Here is a 15,239-nt window from a genome sequence, read left to right as displayed (position 1 = left end):
AAATGGAGTTGCTCTGGAGATTTCATCAGAGGAACACAGCCACTCATCTGCCCTTGACAAAACAATATCCTCCCTCCTCTACCCGGATGGGCAGCCTCTTCAGGCAAGGTAGGAAGGATGAAAGGAAACTGATGAACAGACGTATAACCAGCAGAATCCACCTGGATGGCATATGATGAAACTCAAAAACAAAGGCTTTCAATGCTCCATTTCTTTGAGAAAAAAAATTCTGAGGTAACTAATTATAAATTAAGTCCCTAAATTTTAGAGTGATGGAAAGTTTTGGAAATAATAGTAATGACTATGAATGTAATTAATGGTGCTGAATGGTTTTTAAAAAATGGTTCAGATGGTATACTTTGTCAAATATACTTCACTACAAAAACAATCAACTATTAGTAGAAACTAAATACATCCGTAAGTGGGTCAATCACAGCCCTGCTCTATTTCTCTCCCTCACCCCTGCAGGCATTTGAATGCTTCCTACTACCTTTCTCTACCCATTGATACTCCTACTTTGAGACTTAGAAATCTGAAAAATTTTATACCACAATTTCCATTTAACTTCATGACTTGGGATGTCTACAATAATCCCATATAATTTACTCCCTTAAAGTGCATATGCATGGGCTAAGGACGTGGCTCAATGGTAGAGTACTGCTTGTCTAGCACATGGAAGGCCCTGGATTCTACCCCAGTACTGGGGGGGGGGGGTATAGACACACATTTTTAAACAACCAAACATCTTAGGAAAGACTTTATGTTTGCTCCTTTTTGCCTTTCTGAGTTGCATGTAATATGTATCTTTGCAGTACCTTCCTGGTCCAGTTCTACGATAAGCTGTTACATATTCTGCATTTAGGTTATAGAATTTTTGCAAGTCACTGGGGAAGCTGGAAAATACACAATGCTCTGTCAGCATGCATAAGCAATGAGGCAAATGCACTTCTCAGGGAAAGGTCTAAGTTTCTCCCTGTCAGAGCAGGGGAAAGGGATCTTTGTGGACCAGGCAAGCGCATCCTGACAGAAATGAGTGGATTTCCACATAATCTATAATTTCTATCAACTTCCATTATAAAATTGACAGTGCTTTGTCATAAAGGAAAAAGTCACCCCAATACCCTTGAGTTGATATTTTTAATGAGAAAGGCCTTCGGTGAGCAGCTACACAGGAGATGTGTGGCCCAGTGACGGGTGGCCACAGTGCAGCCATGGGGCAGACATTGGTTATCCTCTGCTTTGTCACAGTCCTGCCTCCAGAGTGTGCCCCAAGCCTACTGCCTCCACCAAGTCCTCCAAATTCCTCACCAGCCCAAAGACCTCACTGGCAGCAGGGCCCCGGGACCTGGGTCTCCCCCTTTCCCTTTGGCTCTGAGCCTTGACAACATCCACAGAGTAGAATCACAGTACCACACTAGTCCCAAGGGGCCTCCACTTCAACACCTCACACTCTCCAGCCCCAAAAGTTCCTCCCTTTGTGGTTCCACATTATAGAATAGATTAGCTACATGCTTTATCAGTTCCATAATTTCAAAGTCCACATATTGAGTTTACTCATGAGAGCTATCTTTACAGCTCAGTCACCACAGTTAGAAATGTAATTATACTTCTCAGGGGTGCTGAGACTGCCCAAGATGTCTAAAACTGGAATTGTGCCTTACACATTGATAATAGCATGGCGAATTACCTCAGCCTTTCTGGAAAACAATCTGGTAATATGTAACAGAAGTTATGAAATTGTTTTTGCCCTCTGACTTGCAAATCTGACTTCGGGAAAAATGTCCCAAGGAAACAATCCAAAAGTAATTTATTAAAAAATTTTAATATCAATAGTATTTTCCAGTAATAAAAAATAAAATATTATTGACCCAAATCGTCAAGAATAAGAGAATTATATTCAAAAGGTTATATCATCATATAATACAACTATTGTTACATATCATTACATGTACCTCTATACATGAAATAATTTAAGTTAAAAAGCAAATATATTGACAAATGTATAATTAGAATTGATCTGAAGAGACATAAATGATATTTTAAGGTTAATTAGTTCTTTCCTATAAGTTGCTCTAATTTCATAATATAAATTAAAAATAAAAGTAGACAAAGCAATTTATACTAATATCTTTAAAAAGGACCAAAACATTAAGTTTGAAATGATTATTGGACATCTCCTAAGAAATATACATTCATAAATCTGCATATATTTATCATGTGTCTCCTATGTGGGTAATACAAAGCAAAATTCCTTATTTAGAGGACCATAAATCACATTTTTTCATGAATTAACCTTCACTTATAATATTTATTCCAATATATTCCTTTGTAAACTCTTCCTTCCCTCACAGTGCTAGGGACTGAACCCAGGCCTCACTCATGGTAGGCAAGTGCTCCACCCTGAGCCACATCCCCAGTCCTGCCAGGAGGACTCCTATAAAGAGAACTGGGATTTTTATAGAGTGCTGATTGTTGAGCAGAAGCATATTAACTTTCTCTTGGCGTCTCCTCTATTCTGCCCCTGGGTTAATGGGCAGGGAAGCTTGAGAATGGAGTCACAATCACCCATCCAGGTAGAAGGCTTGTTTATCTCCTGCAGTGAAGCAGGCAGCTTAAAACCCCTTTCCTCACTCCCAGCCCTCGCCTGGGGTTATGGCAGAGAAGAGGGCTGTGTTGCAACCAAGGCCCTTTGCATCATGGGCTGAACACCCAGCAAGGGCTGATCAGGCCTGCTTTGCCACATACCCTTAACCTCCATGCTCAGGCACAGGTCCCTCCCAGGCTTCCTCCTGCCCCCTGCCAGGCAGACACACCCATAACCTGCTTTCCACACACCCTGGGAGTGGTTCGGGCAGGGCAGGGGTGCCTAAGCAGCTTCTGGGCTGAGCCACACTGAGATGCCAAGAACCTTCACCCCAAGGTCCCACCTCTGCTGCCCAAATGGTGTCATGGTTCTTTCAGTTTCTGGAGACTGACTGCTGATGTGACCTGGACTTCCCTGACCTTTCCTTTGGGTGCCCTCTTCTCACATCAACTCCAACACTCTGGCCTCCCTGATTTCTACTTGCTGCACAGTTCCACCTGCTTAGCAACTCTGACCTTCCAGGTCAATGGATGCCACAATTCCAGTGGCTCACAGTGCCTTCCGGTGCCTGGCCAGCTACCTCAGACTCTCAACCTGGCCTCAGATTTCCCACCCCTAGCTCTGACTCAGCCCCTCACTATCAATCTAGGGGATAATGTGGGTTCAGGGGAAAGCACTACTAATGAGGCCAAAGGCATCACAGTAGGTAAAAAAGTGAAAGCAAGCAAGACTATCCTTTGCAAATAGCCCCTCTGCAAAAGAAGTTTACTTCCTTAGGCTGAAAAAACTTTTAGTAGACTGATCTACAACTAACTAAACCCATGCTCACTACTAAAGTAAACCAGCAGAGATCAGAAATTATAATGTAAATGTTTTGCTGATCATAACCAGGCATTTGTTGATTTGAAAACTTTTTAAAATATATAGGCGTGTGTGCGTGTGTATGTGTGTGTGTGTGTATGTGTGTGTGTGTGTGTGTGTGTGTGAGAGAGAGAGAGAGAGAGAGAGAGAGAGAGAGAATTGCGAGCCTGGATCACATTTAGATCCACATGTAAATTATCACAAGAGTAAAAAGAAAACAAAAATCGGGGGCTGGGATTGTGGCTCAGCAGCAGAGCGCTCACCTAGCACGTACGAGGCCCTGGGTTCGATCCTCAGCACCACATAAAAATAAATAAATAAAATAAAGATACTGTGTCCAACTAAAAAATAAAAATTTTTTTAAAAAAAGAAAGAAAACAAAAATCAACAGTGTTGTACCTTCCTTGACCGAAGACCACCGCCTAATGCAGAACACTGGATGGTGTAAACCATGGATCCAATCTAATCTAACATTTCTTGTGTTTGCGTTTTAACCCATATGTCACTGTCCAGGAAACACAATGTCAACCATTAAAAAAAAAACAGCAGTATGAACATGGTATTCAAATTATCAATCAGATCAAAATAGCCAAATTTAACCCAATTTCAAAGCTATTTGACCTACACATATGAGGACTGTTGGGGCTAAATAAAATTAACAAATAGCATCTTTTTTTAAATGAGGAACATCAGATGTTCCTACTCTTGTCCCTAATGATGGCCCCATTAGTTGGTGACAGTGGGCCTGATTTTTTTTTACTTCAGCATTTTTATTCAGACATATATAAAAACAAAACCAAAGACTTTTATGATATAACAGGTATTTTCCTCCAATTTGGTTCACACAAAGACGTCCAGTTACTTCTCCTTCTGACGCTGCCTCCCACTTTGAGAGATCAGAAGTCTGTGCGAAGGAGGCGGCTATAGCTGTTGTGCCCAAACAAGAAAATAAGGCCTCTTGCAAGGGCTCTGACTTGGGTCAGTTTTACCTGCACCTTTCAGTTTAAAGCACATGCACTGGAATTGGGAAGATTTTAAATCCTGGGCCCTGTCGCTTCATTTGTTTAATTTCTTCGATGCTCAGTACCCCCTCATCATGTTTTGCTTTCCACAATTTCTGCTGCCTGTGGTCAACCACAGTCTGAAAATATTAAATGGAAAAATCCAGAATGGGCCTGAATTGTAAACAGTTACAAACTCTAAACAGGCTGTTTAAATGCTTTCAGAATGGAAGATCTACATTAATCACATAATCACACCTCAAGATAACAAATAATTTTCCCTCATGGTAAACACAAGTATTTCTAAGTCGATTCCAGCTTAATACTACTCTGCATCTTAGATACATGCCTGTATCAACAGGTGATTGTTTTTGCTACTTTAGTTAGAGCTTGGTTATTTCAAGAAAGTCATACTTCCAAACTCTCTGGAATGCTAATTTAAAGTGGGAGTGTGGAAAAAAAAACAAGTTACCAGGCAACATTTTCCATCACACAGAAGAAACGCAGGATTTAGCCGTCATACGCCCAAATCCACTTAATACCAAATAACTAACAAAATTAGTTTCCATCCAGTTTTTGCTCATTACTTAGTAGCACAGTCTTTCCCTTGTATACCTATCGCCACAGGGGTAGGGGCCTTCACCAAGTCACTTCTTGTATTACGTGCACAGTGGCAGCTCTAGGCCTGAGTCCCAGGGACCTGTCTAAACCTGAGACAGGAACAGGATAGGGAGGAGTTACAGAAAGGACTTAAGAGAAAGGGTCTAAGTAATGATAGACCAGAAAATGATAATTTCAACCACAGCAAAAATCAGACTCTGCAATGAGTGCATAGCGGGGCTCCAACAGCTCCTCCACTCCAGGTCAGGCGGAAGGACAAGCTCACACCTCAGCCCTGTCTTGAGAAGCACAGGTTTCCTTTGCTTTATTTTCTACTGTCTATGTTGAGTTTGGGGCTATTGGTAAAACTGGGAAGAGAGGCCTTAGTTCTTAAAATGCTAACAAACATCAACTTACTAAGATGTTCAGAAGATTAACTAGAGCTCTTCAATACTTCCCAACTTCTCATCTCTCAAAGGCTTTAATTTCTCTGACATTTAGTCTACAACACGTCATGCACCAAAGGACACACATCAAAGGACAGCAAGTGAACAAGATTCAAATGCATGTGTTGAAGGCACCTATAAATGCTCTGTATTTCTTTAATAGATCTTGGCTACTTGGAGCTCTACACAAGAAACTATGCATAATAGGATGCACATCTGTAATCCCAGAGGCTCAAGAGGCTGAAGTAGGAGGATCATAAATTCAAAGCCAGCCTCGGCAATTCAGTGAGGCCCTAAGCAACTCAGTGAGACCCTGTCTCTAAACAAAATAGTTTTTAAAATGGCTGGAAATATGGCTCAGTGATTAAGTGACCCTGAGTTCAATCTCTGGTACCCCCCACAAAAAAAATGATACTACACCTAAAATTTATGATCTATTTTTCATTACTGTGGAAAGAAATCTAACTAAACAAATCTGGTTGGGTCCATTTCTTCCCATCCCCATCCATCCCTTCCAAGATAAAAAATTTTAACCCTGTTCACCAGCTCTTCCTCAACTGTTACCATTACTATATTTGAGCTCTGTCATTTTCTTATCTAAACACAAAATGGTAAAACAGTTTATTTTTGGAGGCTGAAAATGGTATGAAGCTCTGAGATACGAACCAACTAAAAGTAAAGGCAGAAATGCATATTTCTTATGAATCTTTTTAAAACCTACACTCCTCAGCTCTCCTGGCTCTAAGGAGACACACAATTTGGTATCCAATGCTTGAAAGAAACAGACAATGAATACAGCAAGGTCCATGAAGTCACAAAGTCACAAAGTACAACTAGGCCATGAAAAATAACTAGTAGGGGCTGGGGATGTGGCTCAAGTGGTAGCATGCTCGCTTGGCATGTGTGCGGCCTGGGTTTGATCCTCAGCACCACATACCAACAAAGATGTTGTGTCTGCCGAAAACTAAGAAATAAATATTTTTTAAAAATTCATTCTCTCTCTCTCTCTCTCTCTCTCTCTCTCTCTCTCTCTCTCTCTCCTCTCTCCCTCTTAAAAAAATTAAGAAAAAAAAAGACAAATAACTAGTATAGGGGGTTAATTCACACAGCAGTTGAACTGAACAGTTTATTACCTGGTGGGTCAATGCTTCTCTCCACTTTTGCCCTCTTCCATTTGGTAAGAGATAAACATCACAATCTACTAGGTTATAAACTGTTCTTGCAGATGACTATAAAAACTAAAACTCAAGCTTCCTGATCACTCAATGCAAGTCCAAATATCTTGCTAGAAGCAAATTATACAATGTTTAAAATTAGTGTACATTCAAAAGCCTTCTAAAGTTGTATATTTCCTGCCTTTCTTCAGCAGTTTACTGAATATCTACAATATCCCATGCTCTGTTCTGGGCACTGGGAACACAAATTAACCACAAATGGTCTCTGATCTTGAAACACATGCAAAAAGTCAAGAAGGTACTGTACATGTAATTGTAATAAAAGGGAGTTGGCATAACGGTGAAAGAAAACAGGGTGTGATGTTGGAACACGGAGTGGGAACAGGAAAGAGAGCAGGGAAGGCTTCCTGGAAGAAATGCTGTCCCAGATGAATCCTAGAGAAGAAGAGGTATTTATTCAGGGGAAGGAATGTTCTAGACAAAAAGAGGGGCAAATGCCTAAGGCACAGAGGCATGAATCGCATAACGGACACTTGCCCAGGGGTGAGGGTGGAGAGGAGCGCATGAAGAACCCCACGTGGTATCCTGGCACGCGCATGCGCGCATTTGCTTGTGTGCGTGCGTGTGTGTTTGTGTGTGTGGTCGGATCCACTGAAGGGTCCCACTAGGGGTAACCCAGACAGATTTGGTGTTAGATTCATCACTCTAGCCACTTAAGGTACAAGATAGCCATTCAGAAGGTGGGAGGAGCACAGGCAGGGCCATTTCCTAATTCCAGAGGGATCACTATAGGAATGCACCTATCTCCTCTAGAACCACTGTAGGGTTGCCATGAACAGATCGCTGGGTCCAGGGGACAGTCTGGAAACTCACGCACACCACTGGCCATTCACAGTCTCTCCTCTGGCGGGCCCCTGAATCACAGACTGCCCTGGACCCCTGCTCGCTGTACACCAAGCTGTCCCTGACAAACCATAAGGTGAGAGTGGGCAAGTGGATATCCCCCTCCATCCACATTTGCTTTGTAATTCAAGTTCTGGAACCAAAGCTACTAATACATAGTAGAACAGAGCCCGCCAAATACATGTCAGGTATGTTGCACCTGTGCTGAAGGACAAGAACAAAGAGACAAATGGGATACTGCACTTTTATTGCCTTTGCTTTTCCTAAGTGGTGAAAGCACTGTACTGCAGGTCCTGTTCCCAAACACACACGTGAGCCCTCGTCTCTGCTTTTCCCTGAATTTTTTGCCTCCTCCACCCTCTATTCATCATCCAAAAAAGCCAAAACTGTGTTCCAAAAATCCTTCTATAAAATGCTCTCTTTTTCTGTCATCAAAACCTTCTTCACAGCCAAGTTGCCAAAATGTCACTTCCTCTCTCTCCCAGGCCATTTCCTTCCATAATAGCCTCTTCTCATGCCTTAATTCCTATAATCATCATTATTCACTTTGCTGTTATGTTCCTTGCACTGCCATTCAGATCAGCTGGAACATCCTTTAAGCCCAGGCCAAGGTGCTGCACTCTCCAGTCCCAAGAGGATGCTCACAACAGGGCGCCTGAAGTGTGGGTGAAATCAACCTCTCAGGAACAACAACCCCTTGGATGCCCAGTGAATTTCCCAACAGGTGTTTTCATAAGGGTAAGAGAAAGGCCCCAAAGGCCTTCTGTAAACAGACTGAGGACAGGTTCCAGAATGAAGAGGAAAATTAAGCCTCAAGAGGGAGGAAGGGAAGGAAGGAGGGAGAGAGGTAAGGAAGGACAGAAAGAAGAATGGAAAGATGGAAGGATGGAAGGAAGAAGGAAGCAAGGAAGGCCCAGGCGAAGTTCAAGAAATGGCAGAGCCAACAATACAACTGGCCTCCACATTACCAAAGGAAATATTTAATGACTGAACTCCATTCCTTCTGACAAAGAATTCTCACCCTCAACTCAATACTCTTCTGTGCTAAAAGGAGGGCTAGCTGCCTGCACTATATTTCAATAACCCAGAATGCCTGGTAACCCTGAAGTCCTTCCTGCCTGCTGAACGGGGAACTGAATCACAGGAGCCTGAGACCAATACTTCTCCTCTCAGCAATGCGCAAGAGCAGCACTGGTGCACCACTAAGGCAGGTCAGGCTGACAGCACCCAGCAGCCCTGGAGAAGGTCTGCCCAGGAGGGAGTCGGACAGCAGGTGACCCACCCCCACACACTAAAGCGTACCACATCTTCAAGAGTGACACAGAACACCGGGCAGAGCACATCGCAGTTACCCCAGGAGGAAGGGTTATGATCAAAAACAATATACACAAAAAACCAAAGGGGCCCCGGCGCAAAGACGATGTGTTAGAATGACAGACATGGTCAGCCAAGTGAAATGAACGACTGAAGCTAAAGAAGGTTCCTAACAGTTAAAAATGAGCATAAATTAAATACTTAAACATGCACATACTAATCCATGATAATACCATGTACCTTATGAACACAAAATAATAGAGAAACTTAAAAAGGTAAAGAGAGGAGTCAGGCCTTCTAAAACACTACTGCCAGCCACATCCAGTGGACCACTGGGCACACAGATCCTTTTCGGGCTCATGACCCTAATTTGGAGCCACCGTTATAAAAGGCTTTAAAAAGCCCAAAGCCAATCCCAGCAGCTCAGGAGGCTGAGCCGAGAGGATTGAGAGTTCAAAGCTAGCCTCAACAAAAGCAAGGCCCTAAAAACCTCAGTGGGACCCTGTCTCTAAATAAAATACAAAACAGAACTGGAGATGGCTCAGTGGTCGAGTGCCCCCGAGTTCAATCCCTGGTACCAAAAAAAAAAAAAAAAAAAGAAAAGAAAAGGTGCAAAGCCCAAAGCAATTACTCTAATTATCTGGAAAAACTCCTAAATTACTTCCACCCTTTACTAAAGCAGATGTATCCTCAATGTCCACAGCAAATCCATGAAAATCTCAGATTTGAAAAGAGAACGGAAAACACACAAAAAGAAAAAACCTTGCCAGCGTTACACTGGACAACAGAAGGAGCTACACAGCGTGTCGATCCAGAAGCAGAATTGGTTTTGTTGCTTTTTGATCTAAACCATGTCCCCTATAATTGCTGTGATTTACAGGCTCAGTGCCTTAACGGTGTGTTGTTTCTGGCCACAGGAAGGAACTGGATAGTCATTAAAAAAATTGTCACATAAATAGCCACTTACCAGCTCACCTGCGGAGTGTGATGCTAGACACTTGGAGTAAAGAATGCCAACTTTGTTTATTTTACTACCTGTGAACTCCATAAGGAAAGGAGCAGGCTGGTAAATCTTCTCAACATTCAACCCTTTATTAACCACATTAGCAGATCAGGGAAAAGTCAGAGAAGAAAAAATAAATCATGGGGAAAGGAAAAGTAGCAGAATACAACAATTACTAATTGGGCATTATGTAAAATTGTGGATGTGTAACCGACGTGATTCTGCAATCTGCATTTGGGGTAAAATTGGGAGTTCATAACCCACTTCAATCTAATGTATGAAATATGATATGTCATGAGCTTTGTAATGTTGTGAACAACCAATAAAAAAAATTAATAAATAAATTAATTAATTAATTAATTAAAAAAAACTTTTTATAATCAACTTTGGGATGAAGGAGACAGATATTCAAGACATCTCCCTCCTTAAAAGTGCATGGAATTTGGGGCTGGGGTTATGGCTCAGAGGTGGAGCATTTGCCTAGCATGTGTGAGGCACTGGATCCTCAACACTACATAAAAATAAATAAATAAAGGTATTGTGTCCATCTACAACTAAAAATATTAAATTTTTTTTTAAAAGTACATGGAATTTAAATTGCCTGAAACTGGTAGAACACTGAGGTCGCATCCGTGGGCTCTGGAGTCAAGGAACAAAGGTCCAGGCGCTGCCTGGGTACCTCACTAGTTGTACATGTTATTTAACCTCTGTAATCTTCCATTCCCTCATCTGTAAAACAAGGAAGTTCATACCACCTACCTTAGAGGTTTGTGAGTATTAAATGATATAAGTACTCAGTAAATTCTTAAGAAAAGTGTACTTTAGTATTACCAGAGTTTAAAGACTGGATGTAAATCAGCAGGGAAGTGGGAAAGGGAGGGGAAGTTATTATGATCAAGTATATTGCAAAGTGATGTAAAAGTCACTGTAAGAAACATCTGTTTTTCCAAAAAACATCTAAGGAATGTGCATGTTCTTTAAATGCTTTTGTAAAAACCAGAGTCTTTAACAGAGACTTGTTCCAAGTAAACAAGATGAGAGGTTCCTTTTCTTCCCATCTGAAAGGTTTCCCTCCCTCTGCTTTTGGAAACCCAGTTATCTGTCACAGACATAGGAAACCCTGCTTTGGGGTCATGGTGGCTCTGGGGCCACTGAGGCCAGAAGGGAAGGTCCAGCTCATACCTTACCTGTGCCCAGTGGTTCTTAAATACGATCATGCATGTTTCCGGGTCAACTCCCTGCAGACTCACAGCCTGCTGGAGTTTGCTTTCTGTTGAAACCGATGACATCATAAGCCTTCGAAGCCTCTAAGTCATATTTTATTTTCATGAAAATGTAGTAAGCAGTCACTAACTTCCAAGTGTCATATTAGAAATGTAACTTCTTCACTTTTTTATGGTCACCTTCTGAAACCTGTGAAGACAAGAACAAAAGGTGCATCTCATTATGTTGACCTATTTAGGATGCTATGATGTTTAAGACCAGTGGATGGACATCGTCAAAGTCCAACACAGAAAAATATGTATAAAATATATTTATACTCAATCCCAGGGCTTTCCTATTTTCCTTCCCCTTGCTACTCAAAATATTAAATGATGGCATATAAACCATACGTATGAATTAAACAATTTGGAGGTTTCTTCTCTCTACTACAACCAACCACAAACCCCAAGTTATTATTCTAAATCACTCAAGTTTCTATAAGAAAGCAAGAAATTATGATAGAAATGTTTATGGAGTCTCAAACACTATTAAAAGGCAAACTATGAGTTAACAGTGATAGAAATAAATGACTTAATGCAGCATCCAGACTCCCAGGCCTAACATGACCACATATTTTTTTAATCAATGCCTGTCATAATGAAGTTAAAAATATTCGAATTTTATGGCTCCAAACTAAGTGAAGGTTTCTAATTTGAAAAACAACAGAATTCCAAGTAACCTTGGGAAATGAGAGATAGAAATGATCCATCAAAAACATGTTGGTGCTTATTAGCTGTGAGAACAAGGTAGTGCACTTACAAATGAAGAATGAATTATGTGGATAAAACACAAAGAAATCCTGACTACAACAGGGGCAGGAGGGGGAGAAGATATTGAGGTCAGCGTGTACCCTGAATATGATCCAGCTGTGTGGTGCTTTTCAACAAAAGCAATAACATAGGAGTATTATCTCACCAGCTTGATCAGCCCAGGAAAGGACCAGGTAGAGTTCAGAATATTATTTCCTTTATTGCAGAGACTGAAAAGAGTTCAGGGGAAAAAAAAAAGGTAATTGCAATTACAGAGCACTGGAAAATAAATGCATGATAAGAGTTAAGTTTGCAGACTTATGCCAAAGACAAGAGAAAAAAAGGTATTTTCCACTGAGTAATATGAAGGGTGTTACCAGAAGATCAGCCATGCCTCTAACAGTAAAATGCAAAAAGTGGGCCGGAGGCTAAGACTAAGGTTAGACTCAGGGGTTAGGTTCTTTGCGGGGAATAGAATCCCACACTGGAAAATTCAGAACAAATTCTTCTAGGAGTGAGGAATGAACACTGAAAGACTTCTAGGACATAAGAACAGGAAACTTGCAAAAATTAACATATCTGGGGAAAGAAATATTGGCTTCAGAAGAAGATTAAGGTATACAGAAAGGAGGGCCTGCTGGAGGACCAGGCAAACCACACACTTGAGGAAAATGGCTTTCGTGTATTTTATTATTTAAATTGGCAAATCCCCCCAGCTAGCATTCCTAATAATACAAACATGTTGTTCTCAATAAGACACTGTTTACTGCCAACCATGCCTTTTGCCATTGAGAGGAATATTTTGTTGGGTTCCTGTAGTATTCTGCAAATCAGGAGTGCCCCCGACCCCATGCACAGGTTACACCTTCTCCCTTCCCTTCAGTCGCTACCACTCCCCATGGTCCTGCTGCCAGTCTCCCACCTCACTTAGGTTACCTGGCCAGCCTTGCATGCATTTAAGTCCACAGCCCTGTTTTAAATGGTAAGAGATAAAACAAGACTCTGAATCAGTTTCCTCGTGGTCCTAAACACTGTGTTTCTGCAAAAATGCCAACGCCTTTTATTCCGACGACATCGCCATAATAATAAGGAAAATCAAAGTGTTTTAGTTTTTCTCAGAGGTTGAAAAGCACAAGACTTCCTGAGAGGCTTTCCAGCTTCAGGATTCTGATTCGTCTTCAAAGGTAGGAGAGGAACATGCATCACACCAATTGCTTCTAAATCAAAAACAGAAAAAGATGCCTCCTAAGATCCTTTGAGTTAGTTCTCAAGGAGAATTTACCTGCAACCTTTTCAGGGATGTAAGAATGTAGTTAAGACAGGACAAATATCTCAGCCAATGTCATGAGCTTTGATGAAAAAAAGAATGTTAAGTTTAGGGATTCCCTGTCCTGGGGAATCTCTTTCTTGGAAATTATATTTTTCTATGTGCTGGCTATAACACAATCTCTAGCCCTGTTCCCTTAAGAAACATGTTTTTAGTTTTTGTCTGTTTGCAATCCTGGGGAATGAACCCAGTGGCACTCTACCACTAAGCTACAACCTAGTCCTTTTTATTTTGAGACAGGATCTTGCTAAATTGCCTAGGATGGCCTTGAATTATCTATCAATCCTCCTACCTCAGCCTCCCGAGCAGCAGAGGTTATGAGTGTATACCACCTGGAATCAGCATATTTTCTACCAAAAAGGCATCCTGTTTGGTTTATGCTTATCCAATCATACTTCAGAGACTTGTACCTGAAGAATCAAATGTGCCATGAATACAGAACTACAGCATAAAGAAGACTTGGGAGAGAATGGACGAATGAAGCAAGTCAAGCTAAACGTGAGAAAGAACAGTGCCGGAGATCCTACCAGTGGAAATACTACTGAACACACCCTGGCACCAAAAGGTTGGTGTTTCTATTCCTTCTCTCATTCCCACCTTAGAGCACGGGAACTCTGGCAAGGCCCCAGAGAACTAAAAGAGGGAGCTCCACATTCATAAGGGATAGGAAGGACGACGCCACCTGTCAAGCGCCAAGGCTTTCCACGCATAGTCTTCGATCTTATCAGTCTTTACTTCTGTTCTTTTTGCACCCATTCCAGGTATTTATTAAGCTCTCAGATCACAGCTAAAGAACCAAGTGAAGTATGGAGCACAGACCTGAGCAAAAGGCTGACAGCAGGTAAAAGAGGTGGCAACCCCCAGAGTCCCGGGTGTGGCCATTCTCAGACCTTCTCCCTCTTGGCCCCTTCTCTCTCCAGTGGCTGCAGCCAGGAATATTCAGAGCTATGCCTGCTACTGGGGGCACACATCCAGCCTGTTCCTCCCCTAAATACACACTCGCCCAGCGACTCAGACTTCATGCCTGAGAGACAGCTCTACAGACTGTTCAGACCTTAAGAAGTGGGTTTTGGCTTTTTCTTTCTTCAAACGACCAACACCAAAAAATACCCAGAGGACTCTGTCTGCAACAGTGATCATATGTGGCTTCGTGGTGTGGTTACTCAGATTTTGGGTTGGGAGAGGAAGGGCAGAGAAAAATGGGCAGACAAAATACATGTATAACAGCCTGCTATTCCCACACAAATTCAACACTGCAAAGACTGAAATGTCTATATCATTTCCAAAGACGTTACCGACTGGCCATGTTTATATCTCATTAATATTATATATAGAAATACTTTCTTCCCATCAATAAAGAAAGAAAATTCTATTAGATATTGTTGGAGACAGGGATAACTGACATGGAAGGATATGTATCTTTATTTGCCCTTTTTTTAAAAAGGGCATATATATCTTTTATTTGACTATGAAAAAAGAATAAGCACAGACTTCTATATCACAGAATTATAAAATGTACCATATAATTCTAAAAATTTAGATTCTGGTTGACTAAATCACACCTCTTTTCAATGTAAAAATGTCTCCACCTCATTCCAGTCTAATTTCAGGCTCTCTGCAAAGCTATAACATTTAGGAAAGCTATAAATGTGTCAAAATCACATTTTTTCCCTGAATTATCAATAACTACTTTGCATGTCCCTCTCTCACAAGCAGACTAAGCTCAAATTATAAACATTTTAGCATTCAGTAATACATAATCTCATATGATCCTTCAATTCTTTCATCTATTTAAATATAATATCTTTTAATAATGAATTGTTTTTGAAAAAACCTTAAGGGAAGAAAATGGGATGGCCACCCTGGGGGGGAAGGATGCAAGGAAAAGGTGTCCTGAGAACTCTGTGTTCAGAGTAAATTCATCACACCTACAGGCCTATGGGGGGTGGGGGCGCACCGACACACACACACACACACACACAGAGGCACACCAACACACACACACACACACAC

The 15,239-nt window shown here is 41.4% G+C and overlaps 1 protein-coding gene across 3 annotated transcripts in view; it reads right to left on the bottom strand.

Annotated features, from left to right (window-relative positions):
• Positions 1 to 15,239, bottom strand: part of Fhip1a (FHF complex subunit HOOK interacting protein 1A) — a 233,982-nt gene that overhangs the window by 83,836 nt on the left and 134,907 nt on the right. For all 3 annotated transcript variants that reach the window (XM_026384753.2, XM_077803090.1, XM_026384755.2), the window contains one exon: positions 11,075 to 11,300. In XM_026384753.2, coding sequence (XP_026240538.2) covers positions 11,075 to 11,179 — 105 coding nt within the window. In that variant the 5' untranslated portion in view covers positions 11,180 to 11,300. The remainder of the gene's footprint in view (positions 1 to 11,074; positions 11,301 to 15,239) is intronic.

The sequence above is a fragment of the Urocitellus parryii genome, chromosome 10 (assembly GCF_045843805.1).
Source record: "Urocitellus parryii isolate mUroPar1 chromosome 10, mUroPar1.hap1, whole genome shotgun sequence".
Taxonomy (NCBI): Eukaryota; Metazoa; Chordata; class Mammalia; order Rodentia; family Sciuridae; genus Urocitellus; species Urocitellus parryii.
The sequence above is the reverse complement of the archived record's forward strand: the minus strand, read 5'-3'. Positions and strand labels throughout refer to the sequence as shown.